Here is a 22,975-nt window from a genome sequence, read left to right on the forward strand (position 1 = left end):
TTTAAATGTTCTTATTGGTCCTATCTCCCCATGGTTGTTGGTGAAACTCTTCTAGATCTAGAGGATCAAAATAAAATTATGCCATAATATCGTCGTCGTTCATCGCGCTCATGAGTAGTCGTCAGTACGATCCACCCTTAAAAGAATATACAACAGGTCCAAAAACTCGATAGCGTAAAGAACATCATTTTCATTGAGTAATTACATTTACATGCTAACCGTAATTTTGATTCACGCATCCAGAGCCTTGCGGGCAAAGTTGGGCAGAACGAAGCTGGCCCGGTGAATGTCCTGGTTGTAGTAGCGGCAGAGACGCTCCTCCTCCTCGCGGGACCAGGTGCGCACGGGCTCGCGGACGTTGCGGTTGGCGTCCTTGCAGCAGACCATGAAGCCGATCTGGCCGGAGGGGTAGGTGGGGATTGTGGTGTAGGCGTATTCGGCGACGGGGAAGACCTCCTTGCAGGCCTTCTTGAGGTCGGTGATGAGAGACAGATGCAGCCATTGGTTCTCGGCTGTGCGGTGTAAAACACGAACCCAAACCGATCCCGGGGTGGGAGTCGGGTGGTTTGGGACGTAGACCAGTCAGCTTCGTTTTCTTGTTTTTCAATAGAAACAGATACAGATATAGATAAAAAGACAAAGAACAAAATATAAATGTGGGGGTTGAATCGGGGAGTGAAAAAAGTAGAGGAGAGAAGAGAAGAGGAGATGACAGGAGAGGGAAAAGAAATATGAGGGCAGATGAGAGAAAGGAAAGGCGACGAACAACCTTGTGTGGTGATGACACCTCCGTCACGGAGAGCATCGCGCAGGAGCTCAAAGTAGGGCTTCTGGAAGAGGCTCTCGGCGGGACCCTCAGGGTCAGAGCTGTCGGTGATGATGACGTCGAACTCGTTCTTGCGCTCTTTGAGGAACTGGAAGCCGTCGCCAATGTGGACCTTGACGTTGGGGTGTTGGAAGCCGATGCTCATGCCGGGAAGGTACTTCTTGGAGACACGGATGACAGCCTTGACAAGTCAGCGATCGACATCACTCGGAAGTATTGTAGACCGAATATACTTCATCAATGTCGCACAGGATGGCCTCCTCGACGGACTCGTGCTTGACAACCTCACGGAGGACACCACCATCTCCACCACCGATGACCAGAACCTTCTTGGGGTTGGGGTGGGAGTTCATGGCCAGGTGAGTAATCATCTCCTGGTACCTGCAGCGACACAAAGAGAACTTGATTAGAAGCTGCCGGGAGAACAATGTCCGGTGAGCGGGAAAACATACGAGAACTCGTCCCGCTCGGTGCACTGGATGACATTGTCAAGAACGAGAACGGTGCCGTAGTCGGTGCTCTCGAAGACAAGGACATCCTGGTAATCGGACTTCTCGTGGTGCAGGATCTGGTTGACCTTGAGGTTCATGGCCTGGCCGGGCCACATATCCGACTGCTCGGAGAACCAGCCATCTGAGGTGTTGTCAGCGGAATTGATTCGAAACAACACACGAAACAAGCGATTCAGTAAAGCAATTGACGTCGAATCAAAGTAGGCTGGGGGTATATTGAGGTTGGAGAGATTTATTGGCGATGTGGTGGAAGCGGGGTAGTTGGAAAAAGTGATGGAGGGGCTGATGCGATGCACCGATAAAGATCGATACACGATAAGTGAAGAAAAAGTAACATACCCTTGATAGTGGGGTGAGTGATCTCGGACATGGTGATGGAGTGGAAGCGACGTCGACAAGGAGGATGAAGGCGAAGTACAGAGGATGGAGATGGAGAAGCAAGACGCAGGCGTAGAGAAGAGGAAAGAAATGAAGTCTTTGGAGCGGAAGAAAAGCAAAAGAAGCGCATGCGGGAGTGGGGGTGGAAGGATGGCCTGGGTGCCTGACTGCCTGATGGGCCTTAAGATGTGGCAGTTTTTTCCCTCCTTCGTCTACACTGCTACTTTTCTGCCTTGCCCTCTTTTATCGTTGAGAATTCTGTTTTGATGGGCCGAGAGAGATTTCTTGGGCACAGTGGGGCCCCTCTACTTACGTATTAGTACTCCAATTGCGGATACTCCAAAGCACCTACACAGTCTGCCCGAATGTATATTACCCTCTCTGATCAGGTTTCTCTTCTCTATAGCTAATTCCGTCCCCTTCCTTGCTCACATCGACGGCTATGACACGGTCACCTTTGCTTGCATATACAATGGCATCCCCATAGTGCGATAAACAGCACCCGTCCTGGTCGAAAATAAAACCTCAATGGCCTGGAGATAGCCGTTTCATCGACCAAGGATAGGGCAATTCGTCCGTGATTATGTCTTGGCCCTAGAAACACGCGCCTTCAATTGCAAACTGGCGCTACATGAATTTGATATGTCTGTTGGCTGCAACTACTGAAAGTGTAGTATCCAATCAACATCTAGTTGGACCTGCATCCATCCACGAGCAGCATGAACCCTGTACACGATCTGTTACATCCCCCTTCATCGGGGCATGCACAAGTGCAATACAGTCCAAAAGATCTTTCGGATGTGATTCCCATCCGTCCAGTCTGAGGCCGCTCGACCAATATGTAGATGACCGTACTTGCCGCTGTTTGGCGGCATCTGTATGAGACCGACAATTCCTGAGGAGAGATGCAGGTGTTTGTCCGGACTATCCGGCCCCGTGGGTGCAGTTGTCATGGGATTATACACCGGCAAGGAGGTTCCTTTGGCGTCAGCCAGAGCCGATCCGGCTTGCTCCAACCCAGCCGCTGAACCAAACATGACTGAAACTGTACCGCTGCGCAATCATATGCCTACCGAGCGGCCTAACTGGAGTTCGTAGAGTCTTCGAAGTTGCAGTTAAATGCACCCGCTACATAGCGCAGTGTCGAATGCAGCCTGAGAAATCAGGCGACAGAGAACAATTTAATTGAACCAATGAGAGTTGTTCTAAAGTCATACTACCGTAGGTATTGGCTACAGAGGTCACCAAGTGTACCTAGGTATTATATCTCGATCTCTTACATACTTTCGTTCTGTATATCGAGCATTGAGCAATATACTAGTATTCTGTTAAAATGGTTTAGTGCTAATTGCGATGCTTCCATGGCGGCGATAGGCGGATACGCCGATTTTTGAAAGCCAACAACCAGATGCAACAATTACCAAAGGCAGTCTAGACAGGCAAGAACAATTGATTGCTTTCTAGTTACTGTACACTGCAATCACACAGTACCCTCCTCCTAACTTCACGGCCTTAAGTCAGATCCCACTTTTCATTTTGAAGGTAAAGGAAAGGCATCCATTTATTCCTCAACACCCTCAGCCAGGCGGCCGGGCTTGGAGTTAAGGTACTCGTTTCTATACAAACGCGACGATCAGTAACTGGTTTGAAGCCAAAAGCGCAAAGTGAGATGCAAGGCAAGAGGGCGCATACCTCTCAATAGCCCAGTTCATGGCGGCGTAGGCGACCACGAAAGGAGGAACGACGTAGAGAACCTGGCCTCTGAATCTACGGAACGTGTTGAAGATGGCAGCGTGGAAAGCACCAGCAAGAGGGCGCTGACGGTTGGAAGACAGAGAGTAGGTAGCAATGCGCTGGGGAGTCGGGCAGCCTAGGGAGCAAAAAACGGAGTATTAGCACAGGTTGGGATATCGCATGTCGCATTCTGCGGTAATCGAGTTTGCTTGGAGCGGTTTTAGGGTTCGAAGCGTCTTTGAATCCAAATGCCGGTCGTGATGCAGTCAAATGTTCACGGGTTGAGGTCGGGGTCCATAAACCTACCGAATTCACCCCAGTCGCCCAAAAAGCTGCATTAGACATATTGTCAGCATATCCAGTCAACCAAGCTCCTGTCAATGGCTATTTAGGACGGAAAAAAGAGTCGACAGCGGCCTTCCTCTTCTGATGAAGGAATACAACCGCCCACGGCTCGTAGGGATATGGAGGCCGCCTGAGACCGCAATTCGAGGGAACTCACACTCCGCTCTTAGGATCAAGATGACCACCCATTGTGAATATCGCCGGAAGAACCGAAAAATGCAGAGAAAACAAGCGTGGATGAGCAGCACACGTCGAGAGCAGCGGCAGAAAGAGAGACGAGGTCGACTCGGGCCAAAACGGCGAAGTTGGGAGGTTTGGCCCTGCATCCGGCGCTAGTCCCGATTGGGTCAGCATGCGAAAAGCCCGACATCATCAAATGAGAGACCGCAGTACACGACCACCTTCTATTAGTGTTGACGACTCCGTTCCCATCACATTCCATCTCATCCATCATGGCGGCTAACGGTCTGTACAATCTTTACCGGCTCGCCATCCCCGTGGCGACGGGTGCGATGATCTTCAACGCCTCCATCTACGACGTCCGCGGTGGAACACGGGCGGTCATCTTCGACCGATTGAGCGGTGTCCAGGAGAAGGTCGTCAACGAGGGAACACATTTCCTGATCCCTTGGCTGCAGAAGGCGATTGTCTATGATGTTCGAACCAAGCCTCGCAACATCTCCACTACAACGGGAAGTAAGGACTTGCAGATGGTGAGCTTGACTCTGCGAGTCTTGCATCGCCCTGATGTCCCGAAGCTCCCGGTCATCTACCAGGTGAGTCCACATTGCTCCAAGCCTTGAATCGAGGCACTCTCTGACATATAGGATAGACCTACGGTACCGATTACGACGAGCGTGTCCTCCCCTCCATCGGAAACGAAGTCCTCAAAGCCATCGTGGCCCAGTTCGACGCCGCAGAGCTCATCACACAACGAGAGGCCGTCTCGAACCGTATCCGCACCGACTTGTTGAAGCGTGCCGCACAGTTCAACATCGCCCTGGAAGATGTCTCCATTACGCACATGACCTTCGGAAAGGAGTTCACACGGGCCGTCGAGCAGAAGCAGATCGCACAGCAGGACGCCGAGCGTGCCCGGTTCATCGTCGAGAGAGCCGAGCAGGAGCGTCAGGCGAACGTTATCCGTGCAGAAGGTGAAGCCGAGAGTGCCGAGATCATCAGCAAGGCCGTCGCCAAGGCCGGAAGCGGTCTTATTGAGATTCGTCGGATCGATGCCACAAAGGAGATTGCTCAGACGCTGGCGAGTAATCCCAACGTTACGTACCTGCCTGGCAATGAAGGCAAGGACGGTGGAAAGAGCACAAGTCTCCTGCTGGGTCTGAGGAATTAAGGGACGTAGGGATGAAGAAATCTGGTTGCTTGAAGAAAACAGGGCACGAGGCCAGTCACCCAAAGTGACATTTTATTGTATTGATCTCATTTATTCCAACAGGATGGGGATTTGGGCTTGCATGATCTCCTGGCGAATTGATGCTGTATGGTTGTTCCTCCGTTTCTCTTTACTCATAGTCTTTATTTGTAGCAATAGTATATCCATTCCTCTCTACAAGTCCACCTATGGTATCATTGGCATAATCTTGTCCCATGGCCCCCACATAAGAGTGATCTGGGCTGTCCTGTCTCTAATCAGCCAACCTGCGATACACATGAACCTGGAACCGCATATCCTCCAATCCCGCCCCTTCACCAACATAATACCGCAGCCTGGCCGCATCCCTCCGCCACCAGCGTGAATCCTGCTCATATATCTTCTCCCATTTCCCCGCGGCAACCGACAATAGTGTATGATCTAGTAGGAACTTCATCGGATACCGTCTTTCCTGCGGCGCCGCCGAGGCGCCATCCGCCTCCGCGTCCTTCTTCCCCGGCTTTCCCAGTTTCAGAGTCGAATAGCTACCGGGGCTATCAACAACCAGAAAGACAGTCCCTGCTGTCAACAGATCCGTCGCGCGGAGCAAGAACTCGGTCGTCTTGGCCATAGACGTCGAGAAGAGCTCGTTAAGCGTGAACATGAGCGTGACCAGGACCGTGCGGGCCGGTGCCGCCGCGTCCTGTAAATGCAGTATTTTCTTTAATCCCTCCTCACCAAGCGAGAGCACATCCGCCCGTTCAAATCTAACGACAAAGCTGTCTGCACTTTCCGACTGTAATGGCGCAGGATGCGATTTTGTGCCCGGAACAGCGGGAGACCGGATCGTCCGCGCCAACCGGTCCACGACACTCGACCAGTCGGCGACATCCACAGCCGTAACAGCCAGCCCTGGCCGTGGCGATGAGGTCGCAGCTGTCGCTATATCTTGATTTTGACCCTGGCCGCCGCTCTCGTCGTTCAGCGAAACCGTACCAATACTATCCGAGAGCGCGGCCTCGTCCATCATATCCCTCCATGCAGTCGCAAGCGCCATGATCTCTGCGCCGGCTCCGCCGCCAATACAGACGATGTGGCTCGTCTGCTTCACCTTCGCCCGGGCCTGGGCCTGGGCCTCAGCTCCATCACTTCCACTCAACAACATCCGCAACACAGACTTGAGAATCCCCGCATACCCCAGCGCGCGGGACGCACTCCAGCGCAGCGCATAAGCGCGCAAGAGGTCCTCATCAGCATCAGCAAACGCCGATTCAAAGTCGCGATTATACAAATGGGTCTTGATAGTTTGGACCAAAGACTTGATATCTAATTCTTCTTTTCCCGCGGGGGCGGTCGTCTGGGCCTCGGGTTCGCTGTCAGCCTCTGCCCTAGGCGTTTGTGCTCTATGTTCATTTTGATGCTCATGGTCATGGTCATGATCATGCGCTCCATCACTTGTAAGCAAAGCCGTCTTGAATACGTTCAGCAGCAGTTGCTGGAGAGTCAGCGGGATGGTGGCGGAGAGGTCGATCTGGTTCCCATCCTGACCGGTTTGATCATGTCGTGACGTTGCTGTTTCCTGTTTGCTCTGCTGCGGCTTTTTCTTTTCTTTTCGGCTGTCGCGGCCTAGGGCGTTCTTTGATGATGATGTAGGTTTCTTTGAAGCACCTGATCTTGGTGGTCCCATATCCTTGAATATTGTTGCAGATTGCGGCTTTTGATTGGGTTGCTTGAGTTTTGCTGGCTGGCTTTGGTTATGTATTTTTTACCTGGTATTCGGCCCGTCATCCACCGATTAAAATCAGATTTAGGTCGCGATGACAGGTTTACTACCTACAACGTTAATAATATTCATCATGTTTCTTCAAGTTGATATTGCGAAACAAGTATCACATTCGAACTAGGCTGCAGGAAAACTGACATGACATAATTCGTAATGCAGATCTATGCTCAAGAACTACATGGCCTACAATCGGCCTCAAAAGCCCTCAACATGTAAATGTTTCGTATTCGACAATGATGATAGGAGTGTAGATTCACTGACATGTAGCCTCACAAATGTGCAGTTTGTAACGCCAAAGATAATTGAAAAGCCTCGGTGAATGCGAGAGGCATATCCGTCATGGGACAAGAAACAACAAGAAGCGCCCATATAACGTGGCCACCACCGTCAATGCAACGATGTTGACAAATGCGCAAATGACCGCCAGAGATTAGAAGGGGAAAAAAGAGGCTAAGAATGAATGAAGAGAAGTAAAATGCAACGGCATTGCTTGCCCATAATAACAATCGGACATCAACGAGGGACAAGAAATTGAAACAGAGCATCATACTCTTACGCTTGAAAGGCATGCCGAGAAAAGAGATTCGTCAGTAATCTCAACCGAAATGGGAAAGTAGCAGAAAAGCTGGAGTGGTCCCGCAAGGAATGAACCTGCAAAGACCATGCGGAATGAATCGTTCATAATGTAGATCAATATGTACAGAATTAAAAGTGAAATCGTTGAAGTGGCGGAAACTGTTCATGATGGCTGATCTGCTCGAACAGCCTCGTTCAGCTTCTCCTTGTCTTTCGTCCTCCAAAAATGTACGAGACGGCTGATACGACGGCTCTTCTTCTTTGACTTCTCAGAAACATCACTCGGAGGCTTTTCCTCGTAACTCAGTTTGCTTCTCTCGCCATGAGGACCACCAACGAGTTTGGATAAACTAGCCAAGCTTGACCTCTTCTGGCTGTGAGCTTGACTGCTGCGGCGAGTGCCGGCGGCAGAAAAAGAAGCCGAGCGGTCAGTGGAAAGTCGAGAACGATGGAAGAAGGTGCCTGAGAACCGATTCAACGTATTTGTTGTGGTCGACACACTGCTGGTCAAAGACGGCACATCGTCCACTGAAGCCTGATGATAATCCACAGATGGATTGTACGAGGGGTTGGAGAAGTTGTGATCTGTTGTCGAAGCTGTTGTGATAGAGCGAGGAGCATCGGAAGAAGACAAAGTGAAGTCCGGAGACGGGAAAGAAGATTGAGATAGCGAACAGCTACTCTGTAGGGAAAATTGGGGGATGGTGCCAGTGAGTTCCAGAGGAGAGGTCGCCGGCCGGGTGTCAGCAGGTAGAAATCGTGGTGAAATTTCAGGACTGGGGGGCACTGGCGGTTTGTTCGGCCAATTTTCGTGCTTGATGATTTCCACCGGGCTCTTTGGATGGCTTGTGAAAGGATTCTTAGCACTGTGGAGCTGGTCAACAGCCCTCTCATGTGCAGATAGTCCGGGATCCCCAGAGGTCTCCTGGCTCGCAGGAGCCGGGGTGGGAGCTTCCGGCCCTGTTCCCTCGTTGTTCTGGATGCCGAGGCCAGCTCTTTCTGTGCTGGATCCGGCATCCGCCGACCTTCGAGTCAACGTGTCGGAGGTGGCCTTGCTATGCACCGTTATCTGGTCCGAATTATCGGGTTGTGGGACGACATTAGATTTGGAGGCTGCCTGATCTTCCGTCGGTGATTCACTAGTAGCCGCCAAAAAGGCGTCCTCCTCTTCCTCATAAAAAACATCAGGATTTTCCAGGCTGGAGGAATTGATAAGGCGATTGTTGAGAAAACTGCGATCAAAAGGAGGCATCTCCGGAGCACTTTCTGCACGTCGATGATAGCGCATTTCAGGCCCGACGAATTCACCCCGTCGTCCACCACTGTACATACGTCGGGACACAACAGAGAAGCCACTCCTGACACCTCTATCGGCACGCATATCAGGTGTGTTGAAGGGTCCTAGAGCTGCATCCAAATCGATGACTGGACTGAGAGCATCGTCCTGTACGCCCTGCTCGTAGAAGCTCCTTGGCTTCCAGGAGTCTTCGAAAGACGGCTGCGCATTAGTCTCCATAGCTGACCGGCTCGATTCGGGGTTGTTGGGATTTGTGGGAGTGCGGATGACAACGATGTTATCATCGTCAAAATCGACATCCAGCCCCGAACCGAGATCCGAGTTGGTTCTGGTGATTACCGGTGTAGAAATTGCAGAGTTTGTTCCTCCATTTTCCTTCTTCGAGTGATGCCGCTTGCCCTTGCTACGGATTAATATCGAGCCTGCCCAAGATCGTACCTTCTTTTGTCTCTTCTTGGTCTTTGATCGCCCTTTCTTCGAGGCACGAGGCTCCGCTGACTCATCATGGTCGTCGCCTGATGTATCGGAGCCTGACCCTGTGGATGATGAACGCCGAGAAGAGTTCATTGAGTGACCGTCGTCACCAAATCGATTTTTCTTCCCAATAGCTGCGTCAAGAAGTCCAGAAGACAGACTTTTGTGGACTCGAGAGTGTCCAGTAGCAGACGACGGTCGCTTCATCTGCGATACATCGCCAGAAACCCCATTTCCACCAAGATCAAACATCAAGAGCGCATCGGCAGTCCTGGGTCTAGGGGAGACCTTTTCAGGGGCAGAGGACGCCGCCTCATTAGCAGCGAGAAAACCATCTTTACCAGACTTTCCGCTATTTCTAGCAACCGGTTGTGACTGGTGGGAGCCCGTGGGTCCAGGACTATTCGACTTGACCGGCAAAGCTGGTCGTCCACTAGCAGGTGATCGATCTGGGGACTCAGTGTTAGCCCGATGAGGTGAGCTTCCAGCGAATGGGATCCGGGGAGAGGCTGGAGGTGTTGGTCGACTCAGAGGTATCGCTGAGTAGGAGACGGGCCTGTGTTGTTCCTCGAGTGGGCCGTTTTCACGCCTTGGGTCTGCTGGTGTCGATGGTGTACTTCCTGCGGGTTTCGGTGCAAGCGCTTTAGTTATTTCCGCAAGATCTACACCAGAGACGGCTGCTGATCGTCGATGGGCATGGTGACGTCGTCCGGGCCCACCTGCACTGAATCCAGGACCAGGAGTAGGGAGTTTAGCAGGAGCTGGCAATGAGTTTTCATCGTTGCTCTGGCCGGTCTCTGTCCCTCCCGAGGTGACTAACTGATCTCCTCCTATGAATTCACTGGGTCGCCGACGGTGTCCACCCGCTCGAGTCGGAGGAACTGCTGATACGGAGGATTGCGTGGCGTGGGACGATCCAGGGTTGAAGGAGAAAGCTGGCAGAGGGGGAGGAATTCTGCTTCTTTGCTCAGGCGCCGCGGATGGCTGGATATTCGAGGTTTCTGGACCGCGAGCCGGAAAGACGAATGGTGGATTGGGAAGAGGTGCGGCCATGCTTAAATTACGACGGCTGTGTCGGCTGGGAGACTGGCCAGGCGAATCGAAATGCGGAGACAAGGCTGCAGGTGACTGAGGTGGAAGAGGCAGAGAGATCGAAGCCATGATTAGCAGTGGACAGCAACTACTTGCTGGTCAAAACAACAATCCGCCCAACTCCTTGAAAAGAAGATATCCACAGTTGATTGATCCGGACGCACAGGGACCTCCAGACCAAGTGACTTTCCTTCAGTTAATTGGAAAGCCTGGCGATGTCTGGAGGTCTTCACCTTCGCAAAGACACCATTGAATGTGTTGAAGGATTCCACGAGCTCGAAGGCGACGATCCCAATCAAAGTCAAGTTTCGGTCTGCGAAACACAGAAAAAAGGGAGATAACGAAGGAAAACAGAAGTCGAAGAACAACTCCTAGGGCTGCAGTTTCAATATCCAACAGTCGAGTCGATTTGAGTAAGGCGATGGGCGCAGCAAGTTCAAATCCGACCGGAGTTGTTGATGACAGCGCAGGTCAATTGTTGTTTGGGTTAATGAGCGGACGGCCACAAGAAGGGCCAGAGTGAGAGAATTCAAGACAAGAAAAATAGGAGCGGACGGAAGAGAAAAAGAGCAAAAGGAAGTAAGAGAAACAAAATGGGGGAAGTTAAGAGGAGATGAGGATGAGGTTGAGGATGAGGATGGGGGAGGAGTAAAGAGGCGGGAGTAACGGACTTGGTGGAACTAGCAGACAACAGGAAAAAGAAAAGACGAAGATTGGAGAGGAGGACAGGCTGATTTGCGGGCGAGGAGTGAATGACGGGTAGATAGAGCGAGAGGCAGCGAGAGAGCCACAGCAAGAGGGAGGAGAAGGGTGAATGTGTGGAGGGCAACACACACTGATTGGCTGTTCTGCACAGTAGAGTGGGGGCCTGGGGGTCCAAGGACAGTTAGTAACTTTCCTTAGCGTAATTTGTTCCTGACCTGACCGGTTCAATACGCGGTATTACCCGCTCCAATCGATCAGAAACCCACACCTAGTAAATGTGTGGCAGGAAAATTAACGAACTGCTGCAATACAAGTATCTGACAGGTCTACGGACTACGAGAATCAGGTGCCTATTATTATTATTATTAGGTTCTAATTTCCCATGATTCATAGATATTCAAACTAGACTACCCGTATATTATTAAATATTCATGAATAATGATCCATCATCATTCAATTTAAGAATCTAGCAGACAGGAAACCAAGGTATTGATTGAATGATGAAGCGGTCCCAGTTGGCTACGGTCACTCGGACCGACCGTTTCTGAGCCCTTGTTGGAGTTCGGTTCGTGCATCTCCGGGGCAGGATGTACCTGGGAGAAACTCGAGTCTCTTGAGGACTGGAATGAACAAGTCAGCATGTGAGTGTCATACAAAATTCTCTTTTGATTGTGACTAGAACATCTCCAAAGTAAAAGCGTCATGGACCCTGCGTTGCCACTGGGTGTACGAGGTCAACCCTGGTTAGGGGATAAGACACAAACGCCCTTGAAAGTCTGCCAAATCTTATTAAATCACCCGTGGTTTAATATTGTTATTCAGCAAAGATCATAATAATAAATCAATCAATAATAGGTTCAGATTGCTGAAATTTGACTACCTATGGTTTAGACTAAATGCATCTCATAATCAAAAATTGTCAATAGCTGCAGTGCACACCGTAACATTACCTATGGTCATTTCCGAAGTGAACACTTTCGGAGAAATCCCTCCAGGCACCAACTGGACTAAATGCCCGTTCCTGACGGCGTCTCCAATCAGCGGTGCAGAAAGGCCAGTCGAAATCTCACTTATCTTGGCAAGACCCGGCTGAGCGCCACCGCTAGTGCCATGAAGCTAACCTTGAACCAGAAGAGAACTAGTAGTAGTAACTTACAATGGTCTAGTGTATTTTACCAGGCACATCAATAAGACGTTGATCCGGTGATCCCTGCTTTGCTTGATATTCGAAGTTTACACAGCCTCTTGAACTGTTCATTTCTGAAGAATTCGGTTCCATAAACTGGCCGGAGGGCTTGACCTTCGATGTGGCGTTCTTATTCCTAAAGATTACTACATGCAGACTGTACGGCTGGAGCAAATATGTCACCCTCAATCTTGAAGAAAACCGACATGGGCTGGATGCTGAGCAGCCCCCTTGTTGGCAAGTGGAGTATGAGCGGCTACGTAAAGGTAGTACGTGGATATGGCGCCTCTTTCAGGATTGCGGACTGCTTAAATGCGCCGTTGATGGATGATCGAGGCAAGTGTCACTTGTCAGGCATTTGGCAATTGACACATTCCTGACGGATATCCTGATGAAACAGGCTATGGCCCCCTTCTCCCTCTTTGGCATACAACCTCTGGCTTTCAACTCCTATATGAAGTACAGGTACATATCTTACTAGGTAGGTGTCTACGGAGTGCGGAGGATGTATACCCATGGCGACAATTGCCAAGTCATACGGCACAGACCAGGCAGGTTCCCTGCTGCTGTTTCGAACACTCTGGACAACCTGTAACAAATGCAGGAACCACAGATGATGAGCTTGTCCAGGAAGCGCTTCTCATGCCATGATCGACTACAGTACTCCGTAGATGCTGGCGTCTTTGAGATATTAGAGTTCTCTCCGGACGACAGGATATGTTTCCTTGCTCATTTGTTTCATTTGCAGATAGCGCAGTTTGATCATCAATGCATTGTTTATCCGGTTCTATTTCTGGAACAAAGCAGGCACGGAGCATTAAGCCCAAATTCGAAACATACTGGAATCCTCAATCGATAGCTCCTATCGCATCACTGTCTCAGACCCCTACAGGATTGTGGGAACTAAGTCATTGATGCTCATCATGCCGCTGTCCGCATCGCAAACATCAAGTAACTGCATCCGCGCTTAACCTGCGTATCCCCTTTGTGATACTTCTCGATGCTATTTCTGGTCACTGATAAAGTGTTTGTTACTCTATTCTACACAACTACTGTACTTATGCCCTCGAGTACTCCGTACCTGCAAAGTCGCGGATAAGTCGCCCAGAGGACCGACACCGCTGTCAACGTCCGCAACTGCGCCATGATCGCACAGATGTCCTCAGACAATGGATCCATGAATAAGTCCGGTTCTCACCCAAATTTAACCATCTCCAGTAATTACCCCAGTTTACAAAACAATAGTTGATGGGAATATTCCCAATAAGCCACGTTGTATGCAAGGGTCTTTTTCGTTATGGGATATCTTGGCTTACTTTCGATGTCTCATCGAAGTATCGCAGGCAGAACTATTATTGGATTTACCAGTTAGACGATTCAGAAATTGATCCATGGTTATGTCAGCGGCAACTCTTCTCTCTGACCTTGGAACCGGTCGGCGTCTTAATCCACTCGGCGATTGCGAAGAGTTCCTTACTTCCGGATCTACCGGTTCACAAAATACAGTACGATTAGATAAGGGCTGACATCCATAGGTATGCAGAGCAAACGGCGAAATCCGGGAGCGGACCTCAGCCCTATGAGATGTTCCATGGTTGCACTGCAGATAGGTGGACATTCTTTTGTTAGATCGAGATTACCGCTTTGGTCTCGATGAACACGGCGATGACATTGTCACACCTATCAGGTTCTTAAAGTTTGCAACAAGCATCTGCCTGGATAGCTGCACGATCCTTATCCTTATTCTGATCCTGATCCTGCACCAGGACACTCTTGTTATTCTCCTGCGAGCTGACAGGTACGTCCAACGCAGGGTTCCTCCAGAAGAAATTGACCGGTTTCAACGAGACTATCATCTTCTCCGCCGGCATGACGGGCCAGTCCTCCACGCGAGGGTTATGCGTCGTCCCGAACGTGTGCCAGATCACGATATCCTCGTTGCGCACGCTGACTGGCGCCGGTCGCGATCGGATCCAGGAAGCGATCCCCTCTCCTCCCAGTGACTGCATCGTGTGCTCGCCTGCGCTGTACCGCTCCTCATCGCTGTATCGGGTCACCCAGACAGCGTGCTCGGCAAATTCAGAGCGCTTGAAGTGGTAGGATGACGGGTGCGCAATTACCATTTGCGAGTAGTGCGGCAGAAGCTTGTATCCGACTGGGCCCCCGGACATGGGGTTCTTGACATTCTCGTTGATGATCTTGAATACTCGGCCTTTGGTGACGTCAAGATCCAGCGGCCTTTCGGACTCAACGATGTGGTTCACAGTTGTGTATCCCACTCCGAAAGGGTTATGAACGCTGGGGTCGTTGAAGGGCATTGCGTGGGATTCGTCCACCATCAAAGAGTTTTTGTGCCCGTCAATAGCTGGGTCTATTCGCAGAGAAAAGAGGTGCTGATGGTACGGCGCCATGACCCCGGGAGCCACTATGGTTCCATATGGCACTGTCTGGCCCAAGTTGATGGGTGCTGTGGATAGAATGCCTGTTGCGCGGACCTCGTAGTTGACCGACGCATCTTGAGTAAAGTGAAATGCAAATATGTACTCGTAGTTCCCGACTGTGATGATCGTCTGCAGCACAAGAACGCGCGACCTTGTCACGACGGCATTCTGCGTCCGATAGTTGGTGTGCTTCCACAGTATACCGTCATCAATTTCGTGGCAGCAAACTACATTCGGTAGAACCATCGGGTCACCAGCAGAGGTGTGATGGTATCCATCAAAGTATTTGATATGGCCTAAGCAATCGCACCCTTTTATCCTTGTTAGCATTTCTTGCCGTCAGTCCAATTTGAATGAATGTTTACCCAGCTTGAGATTATTTGAATTCACACCGGCCAAGTTCGACCCCAGGTCGAAAGCAGCCTTGCGCGGATATGGGGCACGACTGTCGCCATACGGGACGAACATCTCAGACAGGGAGAGTCTGTAGAAGACACTCCGACCATCATAGGTAATATCGTGGAGAGTCAAGCCCTCCCGCTGGATAAGGCACACAGGGTCAATTTGAAATCGACTGCTGCTCCTGGATGGTGACTCACATAGTTGAAGCCAACTCTCATCCGCCACTTCTCCCATGTGAGCAGATTCCCATGGACCTGAAACGAGGGTCCATCTGGCTGGACGACCTGGTACGGCTTGGTTGTAGTTCGCCTCTCAGTGACAAGATCGGGATGATATTCGCTTGTACGGTGGATCTTGTTCCGATCAAATGGCTTGACACCGACTGCACTAACAAGCCCAGTCCTGTCGTGCTCACCCAAAGGTAGTGAAAGAACTCGTTTAACCGTGAGATCGCCTGACATCTCTGCACATATATCTAGTGGATACGCGTAATGGTTCGCATCAGCATGGTTCCCAAGGCGCATATAGAAGTAGCACTGTATGGAACGTCATTATTGCACTCTCCGACGTGTCCGAGTACTATACCATGATAATTCTCTCCGACATATCGTTCATGCCGTCGGTCCCATACGTCCAAGGCTCAATACACACCACAGCCTCCTCGGGGAGTTCCAGCAAACGAATAGCCTCCTGCACCTCGGCCGACGCAATGCAAGCATCCTCAGCAGCCTGCATTTCCTCCGTGTCGACATACGAGTGTCTTCCCGCGAGCTCTTTCTCTTTCGTGATCTTGCCTGTGTCCAATTCAATATGGACCTCGCGAAAATCTGCAGGTGTTTTCTTGTAGAATTGGACGAACGCAGTCCGCTTCGGAGCAGTGGCGTCCCGTTTGCCAGAACGCTCTGCCTCTAGATACGGTATCATCTGGGCTTTGGGAGGCTCCAACAGGGTGACTACCCTGAAGACGAGTTTATCGCTCGGGTATGCATTTTTCAGGTGACGCACAGCCTGAATTGTCAGCTTACATTGCACAACAACCTCATGGGGCGAAGGCACGAACTTACCAACGATATCTCTGCCGGTGTCAATGGATCAAGGGGATGTGGGAGCATAGTCATGTTGAGTAGCTAGTCTATCGATTCGTATTGATGCAATCGACGATGGAAAACCGAAGTTGGGACACTGAACTATACTGAGGGGGAGACATGGTCTTTTTAGGTCCATGGGCACAGCCAAGCAGTCCGGGGCAGAGCAAAACCACATCATTGCCGCCGCAAATGCACCATCTAAGGAACTCGGGATACGCTGAACCTTTAGAGGTAGGTTGATGCGGAGTGCCACATCGATGGTGACTGATAGGTCAACACCTCCGATAGTCAAGTGCCGTGATAGGATGGGAAGTGGATGCTTTATCAACTTCAACCTTAGAGGTAAGGATTGTCAATGACAACTGATCCATAGAGCTTCTGAGTAAGAACGTCAATACGAGACGAATTCATCCCAATTGTCGCATTGGTTGTCAAGCAGGAGATGTTCTCGGCGTAAGTGAGAGCAATATGCTCCCTTCGTAACCCCGCATCTCTTCATTTGCTTCGAGTATTACCTTACAAGTAAGCTGAAGAATAAGGGAGACTTGCAATACTCACATCTGATGGATTACGATGGTATAAACCTTGCGAGGGGCACCTTGTGGAGCTTGAATAGTCCAGATCTAGGTCATAATAATAGTGGCGCCAGAAATAATCAAGCCTCCACCTGGGGTCCCAATACTGTTTTATAGGGTAGTAAAAGGATATACACTGAAATGAAACAGATCAACATGAATTGTGAATGCAACGTAGAATGCCCGTACAATAACGCCAGTCGACTGGAAGACGATGCTTCATGTCCCTATCTGCCTTAAGTCTCAGTAGCAGTTGGCGAAATTGCGAGTATGACGACAAAAGAGGCTACGATCAAAGCGGCCGCAACAATTGCTACCAGAGCAACACTTCCACGGCTCGCCGGAAATTTACCCCTGATGATCCAATACTGACTTTCAAAATAGCGGTGGAACCCAATCAGAAGAATCATCAGGGCGATCCCAATGAACGTCGTTCCGAGAGGTTTGCCGATGTTCCGCAGGCGTTGTGATTCAGATGTGATCTTTATTGTTGCAGGATCATAGAAAGGGGGTGAAAGTAGAGAAGGGAACTGTTGAGAGGATACGTCGGAAGATGGTGCGGTGGACGCGTTGAGACGGAAGAGCTGGGTCACTGCGATGCCAATGGAAGCAAAAGCTAGCGAGGTTCTCAACCAGGCCAAAAACGTGCGTTCTAGCAGCCACAGCCGTTAACGAATGCTACAGAATGGAGGATGGAAAGAGGAGAAAAAGAAAAACCGAGACGTGGAGACACACCTAATGCAAGATGATCTCGAGCGACGCTTCCCTTATTTTCGAGTTCTACACTGCCATACCTCTCCGCCAATCGAGTATACCACGCGACATGTGAATCGTCCAAATCCGACTGATCGTTTGATGCATCGTTGTTCCCTCCATTTCGTTGTGCTGAATTCTTTGCATGACCATTGCCAGATCCGGAATCTCGATTTCTCAGGCCATCGGTTGAACCGGATTGCTGCTGTGCGGAGTGCCCGTTACTTACAGCTCGATCAGCACCGTTACTTGCCTGTGGCAGGGCTGATGGTGACATGCGTGCTGAACTCGAGGTTTCGGATGGAGAGGATGAAGAGCGATGCGTTCTAGTTGCCTCTCTGGAGTGGGATTCAGTCAGACCCGAGTGGTCCATGATGGCGTGCTCGCCAAAATGCAGAACTAACAGTAGGCCAATTCAGTATTTGCTTATTTGAAATGGCACACCATCAGCTGCCAGATGGAGATATATCGACCGTTACTTCTCCAGATTGTCTTCCAGGTTTCACATCGACCATGGCCAGAGGTGCTGAGATGACGTTGGAATTGGTTAATATCCTGCCGTGATTTCCTGCCTCTTTCGCATTTATACAGCAGACTTCAGCTGTCCTTCCATCTGCTTCCTTCAGCTTGTCTTTACGCAAACAGGGTCTCCTTAGCCATTAGCGGTTAGTCTATTGGCTGATCACATGGTGACTGTAGATGACGCTAGCCTGCTTATGGCAACGCCGTCATAGTCCTTTTTTAGCAGGCGGTGTGTTGATACGCCCCATCTGCCGGCGAAAGCACCTGTGACACCACTTTATTTCGTTGCCAGCTCAGTAGTACTGTTATTTTGGAGTCAAGTGATATACAATTCGAGGTCACTTGCCAGCATCTGACAGAACCAGATCGTTTTTGATGCGAACTTCTACATGATGGCTTCTCATGCGACTATGTCGTCTCCGCCAGCAGGACCCAAGCTTGATTTGTCCAAGAAGTTATCCGAGCTGCGAGCTAGTCGCAAGTCTCACTCTGGCCTCTCGTCCAGAGAGCCCGCCCCGGTGACACCTCCTCTCCCCAGTCCACCAGATCTATCGACTCATACCTATGCACGACCTGTTCGGCGTATCCTATCGCGGAAAGACCACGAAACTTTTCTTGCATCGTCGACCTACACTCTCGTTGTCGGCTTCATTTTCGGCCTCTCTGATTCAGTAAGAGGACATGCGGTTACAGATAACAAAGACCAACCTGCCTCCCCAAACATCTCCAGAATTCTATCCGTGATAGATAATATTAGACAACTCGTTGACAAACATCCTTCCATTGACCAAGGCGGTTCAAGGTTCGGTAACCCGGCTTTCCGCGACCTCTTCGATGATGTCGCTGCGCAGAGTGCGACATGGCATAGAGATATCATCGGGCTACAGAATGCGGACGCCATAGAGGAAGTATCATCATATTTGGTCCACTCCCTGGGATCGCGGGACCGGTTGGATTATGGTTCAGGACATGAGTTGAACTTTATGATGTGGCTATTGTGCCTTCGACAGATGCAGATGATATCGACGGCAGACTTTGCAATGATCGTTTTCAGAGTGTATCTCGAGTATATGCATCTCATGCGGCAAGTACAAATGACTTATTACCTGGAGCCTGCTGGCTCACATGGTGTGTGGGGTTTGGATGACTACCATTTTCTGCCCTTCCTCTTCGGTGCCGCCCAGCTTGTGGATCATCCGTACATCACACCGTTAGCGATCCACAACACAGCAGTATTAGACGAAGAAGGAGACAGATATATCTATCTGGATCAAGTGCGATGGGTAGACAGCGTGAAGACGGTCAAAGGCCTCCGGTGGCACAGTCCCATGCTGGATGACATCTCCGGTGCCAAAAATTGGCTGAAGATTGAAGGAGGCATGAAGAAAATGTTCATCAAAGAGGTCCTGGGCAAGTTACCCATTATGCAGCATTTTCTATTCGGCAGTCTGCTACCCGCTGAACCAAGCATGGGAGAGCGCACGGATGATGCGGATGAGGAGCTCCATGATCATGGAGATGGTAATCTTCACGCCCGTCACACTGATCATTTCGGAGATTGCTGCGGCATCAAAGTGCCGAGTACAGTGGCCGCTGGAGCCGAAATGAGGAAACGAATCGGCGGAACAGGTTTACGACCAATTCCTTTTGATTAGCGTCTACGTTCATGATGAATGAGTATAACCTTCATTAGATTTACGAATGGAGCGAGCAACCAAATTCTGTTTTCATACTAGGAGTAGCACAGGGTATTCCCGGCTTTTTGAGAAATCCACAGAATCATTTGAGCAAGAGAACTCACCATTTCCTATCCCAAGCAAACCCATTCAATAACTCTCCGTCAAAGTATGAGCTGTCTATTAACACCTGACCAAGAACACTAGACGCCAGACACCAGAAACGCACGAGAAAAGACAGAGCTATTTACCCATCCATAGACAACGCAGCCAAATCGCTCGTCAACTTGGTAACATAATTATCCGCCCTCCTATCATTATCCTTCTGGAGAATCCGCTCAAGCGACATCTTCGCGTCCTGCAGCCGCCGCTCGAGGACTGTTCCTGCAGCCTTGAGCACCTCCTCAGCCTTGTTATCAGCCACGATTACTTTCATCAGCATTCCCTTGTTGGGCGCTGCGCCTCGAGACAACCACAGAGTCGTCTTTTTGTGGCGCAGTTCCTGGACCGCCGTGTGAAGGATTTCGCTTTGGGTTAGTGGGTCGCCATGTAGGGGGAAGTGGACGTACCAGGTGTATCCTGTGGGCTCTTCGCCTCGGAGGTATTGAATGAGTTCGAGGAGGCCCATTTGATTGTTTGGCCCGTCTGTTTGGGTATGATTGTGTTTTGATGGGTTTGTAGAGGGGTGGTAGGGAAGTGAGCACTAATGAGCTGTAATGTATCGCTGATGCAATGATTGATGCCTTCAATGCGCTATTTATATACATTAAATGAGACGTCTGGATTGAAACTGAAGGTGCAGTATCAGACACGCAAGAAAGAAGACTGCATAGTTTGAGACCACACGAGGCTTGCATGCATCGTCGAATCTGCGAGACGAGTCTGGACCTTTAAGACAATACCGTTGTTTACTACCTGTGTTGCTCCTCTCAGATTCCTTTGTAGTTGCTCGCAGTTAAGGTCTTAGGACTAATAAAGCGCATATGGCAATAATTGCGTCAAGGTGCCTGTGCCTATCTTTCCGAAAGTTGACGTCTCATTTGATATCTTCAAGATACTGCAAACAGTGTTTCTTATTCAGCCACCCCAGAACGCCAACACACAAAACCCACACAAAGGATATCCCCCAAGGTCATTCGATCCTCTATCTACGCTCTTCTTACTTCCCTTCTGCATCCTCCAAACTCAAACTAGCCAGGCACTTCTCCGCCAGCCTCGTCTGCGCCCTACTGTGCATCTCCATTCTATGAAACTCCAAATGCCGCTGAGCAATGTGATACGCTGCACGCCGAACTGCCCCCGGGTCGGAGAATCGAGCCTGGACCTCAATCATGAAGCCATAAGTGGTATTCTCTAGGTTACGCGAGGAATAGATCTCGCAGCGGCCGGCTTGGATGGCGCTGCAGATGGCGTCGAAGAGAATGACCTTGTCGTAGGCGCAGCCGGAGGAGAGCGGCACATGGACGTACCACGTTGTGAGGGTGTCTGCTATGAAGAGGTCGTCGTCGCCGTCGGTGAAGAGGCGTTCCATGATCGTCCGTGGGGAATATTCTAGAGATTTATGAATGGAAACCTTGGGGGCTTAAGTGGAATAGTTGGAGGATGATGGCAGAGCGACACGATGCAGCAAAACATCGTCCTTGAGACTTTATAAGGAAACGAGCTGAAGCTCAATACAGAGACAGATCCCATGATTTAAGATCATACAGAGCATTGAGGTCAAAGAGAGACCGCTCAAGCTGGTAGGATACCCAGTCCAGTCGTATGAGGCTGTCATTGTATCCTGGTATTCAGCATGGCAAGAAGATACCTTTGAGGCAAGAACAAAGACGCAGTAACTAATGGATATCTCCTTGCTGTTGGGTTATCAAGCACAGCATCCTGCCAGGCTCTTGGTCATGGCCATCCTTTGTCCAGATCGAGTTTGTCCTCCACCAGACAAAGAGAGAACAAATGAACAAAGAAGCACACCCCCAGAATGCATCTTGGGCATCATGTCTTAGATTTGGAAACAGGGTTTCTTTGGAAAGTTTTAGTTACTATTCCTTCCATCCATATTACTTCTGGACGTAGACGAGGAAAAACGCTAATCCAAAATAGTAAATAATCACCTGACCATCGCCATCTACAACACCTTAGATCCACTTACAACACCCATCATCACCAGAACCACGCCAAGTAAAACATATAACCCTATAACTCCTGCCAACCAAACATATAAGCCCTGTCTTGGACGTCTGAATCCCCAACAAACCAAGAAAGAAAATACAAATGGCCCCCGGCGACGAATACGCAGCCGGCGGGGGCGGCAAACTCAAACTCAAAGGCTCCAAAGTCAGCGACGGCCGAGTAGAAAAGAAAAAGAAGAAGTCCAAGAAGAGCAAATCCGACAAGGAGGGTGAGGTTGGCTCCGCGCCGCCCGAAGCTAGACATCCCGATGAAGACCGGGGGAGCGAGGATCACCACCAGGACCACCACGCACACCCAGATGATACGGGTGCAACAGTAGGCAAGACAGAAGCAGAAAGGAAGTACGAAGAGGCGCGAAAGAAGAGGGTGCGTATCTCATTCTGTCTACAAACTCTACTTACGGTGGAGAGATCTACGAACAAAGGACAAAGCAGCTGATATCGGAGTAGCTCTTGGAACGTCTAAAGCGGGAAGGTGTCAAGACTCACAAGGAGCGAGTGGAGGAGTTGAATAAGTATTTGAGCAGGTTGAGTGAACATCATGATATGTATGTGATTTTCATTCCTTACTCGCTTGAAATTGCACGGACTGACATGTGCTGCTATAGGCCGAAGATTGGACCCGGTTAAATGGGGCTCTGGAGACCTTTTCTTGTTATATATGTACACTCTTACTCAGTAGTCCATTGATTTTCGTTTCAAAGACTTCTTCATGAATTGACTCGGGTTCTCATTTCTCAAGCTCTTGGACGTAGCATGGGCCAATGCTCTAACGTCGTTGAACATCATATGACACGAGTTCAGGTTGAGCTCCCACTGGCCCAAACGTCTGGGATGGCTGGCGCGCTATGCGGCCTAAGCTACGAGGGTAGCTGCCTTAGTTGCCTCACTACAGCCTATCTACGACTCAAGGCCATTGGCGAGCTCCCCGAAATCGATGAGCTTTGGTGTCAACTGTACAACCAGTTATGTGCGACACTCGAGCATATCCCCGCGACAGCAGGTCCGAGCGGTCTACACTACGCAGAAAATCAGGACTGTAACAGAGGAAG

At 50.1% G+C, this 22,975-nt stretch overlaps 11 protein-coding genes across 11 annotated transcripts; 3 read left to right on the forward strand and 8 right to left on the reverse strand.

The window, feature by feature from the left end:
* Positions 1-231: 231 nt before the first annotated feature.
* On the reverse strand, positions 232-1,708 carry ALT_7919 (spermidine synthase; the record flags this gene model as incomplete). The annotated part of the gene is made up of 5 exons (XM_089600345.1): positions 232-512; positions 767-1,007; positions 1,060-1,207; positions 1,279-1,459; positions 1,678-1,708. 5 exons carry the CDS (start codon positions 1,706-1,708, stop codon positions 232-234), a joined length of 882 nt encoding a protein of 293 aa, XP_089455238.1.
* A 1,569-nt stretch (positions 1,709-3,277) lies between these two features.
* On the reverse strand, positions 3,278-3,984 carry ALT_7920 (ubiquinol--cytochrome-c reductase subunit 8; the record flags this gene model as incomplete). The annotated part of the gene is made up of 4 exons (XM_033555816.1): positions 3,278-3,332; positions 3,409-3,586; positions 3,757-3,782; positions 3,953-3,984. 4 exons carry the CDS (start codon positions 3,982-3,984, stop codon positions 3,278-3,280), a joined length of 291 nt encoding a protein of 96 aa, XP_033411707.1.
* Positions 3,985-4,247: 263 nt separating this feature from the next.
* Positions 4,248-5,146, forward strand: phb1 (prohibitin subunit PHB1; the record flags this gene model as incomplete). The annotated part of the gene is made up of 2 exons (XM_033555817.2): positions 4,248-4,571; positions 4,628-5,146. The coding sequence occupies 2 exons, from the start codon at positions 4,248-4,250 to the stop codon at positions 5,144-5,146; spliced, it is 843 nt and encodes a 280-aa protein (XP_033411708.1).
* Positions 5,147-5,438: 292 nt separating this feature from the next.
* ALT_7922 (25S rRNA (uracil2843-N3)-methyltransferase) lies at positions 5,439-6,851 on the reverse strand (the record flags this gene model as incomplete). Its single annotated transcript, XM_033555818.2, has 1 exon — positions 5,439-6,851. One exon carries the CDS (start codon positions 6,849-6,851, stop codon positions 5,439-5,441), a length of 1,413 nt encoding a protein of 470 aa, XP_033411709.2.
* An 835-nt stretch (positions 6,852-7,686) lies between these two features.
* ALT_7923 (putative cell wall proline rich protein) lies at positions 7,687-10,455 on the reverse strand (the record flags this gene model as incomplete). The annotated part of the gene is made up of 1 exon (XM_033555819.2): positions 7,687-10,455. The coding sequence occupies one exon, from the start codon at positions 10,453-10,455 to the stop codon at positions 7,687-7,689; it is 2,769 nt and encodes a 922-aa protein (XP_033411710.2).
* Positions 10,456-13,968: 3,513 nt separating this feature from the next.
* ALT_7924 (amine oxidase) lies at positions 13,969-16,238 on the reverse strand (the record flags this gene model as incomplete). The annotated part of the gene is made up of 5 exons (XM_033555820.2): positions 13,969-15,029; positions 15,084-15,258; positions 15,318-15,656; positions 15,706-16,128; positions 16,185-16,238. 5 exons carry the CDS (start codon positions 16,236-16,238, stop codon positions 13,969-13,971), a joined length of 2,052 nt encoding a protein of 683 aa, XP_033411711.2.
* A 781-nt stretch (positions 16,239-17,019) lies between these two features.
* ALT_7925 (DUF202 domain-containing protein) lies at positions 17,020-17,909 on the reverse strand (the record flags this gene model as incomplete). The annotated part of the gene is made up of 2 exons (XM_033555821.2): positions 17,020-17,435; positions 17,519-17,909. The coding sequence occupies 2 exons, from the start codon at positions 17,907-17,909 to the stop codon at positions 17,020-17,022; spliced, it is 807 nt and encodes a 268-aa protein (XP_033411712.1).
* A 538-nt stretch (positions 17,910-18,447) lies between these two features.
* On the forward strand, positions 18,448-19,713 carry ALT_7926 (serine/threonine-protein phosphatase 2A activator; the record flags this gene model as incomplete). The annotated part of the gene is made up of 1 exon (XM_033555822.2): positions 18,448-19,713. The coding sequence occupies one exon, from the start codon at positions 18,448-18,450 to the stop codon at positions 19,711-19,713; it is 1,266 nt and encodes a 421-aa protein (XP_033411713.2).
* A 268-nt stretch (positions 19,714-19,981) lies between these two features.
* ALT_7927 (uncharacterized protein) lies at positions 19,982-20,362 on the reverse strand (the record flags this gene model as incomplete). The annotated part of the gene is made up of 1 exon (XM_033555823.2): positions 19,982-20,362. One exon carries the CDS (start codon positions 20,360-20,362, stop codon positions 19,982-19,984), a length of 381 nt encoding a protein of 126 aa, XP_033411714.2.
* Positions 20,363-20,893: 531 nt separating this feature from the next.
* On the reverse strand, positions 20,894-21,265 carry ALT_7928 (uncharacterized protein; the record flags this gene model as incomplete). Its single annotated transcript, XM_033555824.2, has 1 exon — positions 20,894-21,265. The coding sequence occupies one exon, from the start codon at positions 21,263-21,265 to the stop codon at positions 20,894-20,896; it is 372 nt and encodes a 123-aa protein (XP_033411715.2).
* Positions 21,266-22,005: 740 nt separating this feature from the next.
* On the forward strand, positions 22,006-22,553 carry ALT_7929 (DUF1754 domain-containing protein; the record flags this gene model as incomplete). Its single annotated transcript, XM_033555825.1, has 3 exons — positions 22,006-22,290; positions 22,374-22,471; positions 22,532-22,553. The coding sequence occupies 3 exons, from the start codon at positions 22,006-22,008 to the stop codon at positions 22,551-22,553; spliced, it is 405 nt and encodes a 134-aa protein (XP_033411716.1).
* Between the last annotated feature and the right edge of the window lie 422 nt (positions 22,554-22,975).

The sequence above is a fragment of the Aspergillus lentulus genome (assembly GCF_001445615.1).
Source record: "Aspergillus lentulus DNA, contig: Alt16, strain: IFM 54703, whole genome shotgun sequence".
NCBI classification, from domain to species: domain Eukaryota; kingdom Fungi; phylum Ascomycota; class Eurotiomycetes; order Eurotiales; family Aspergillaceae; genus Aspergillus; species Aspergillus lentulus.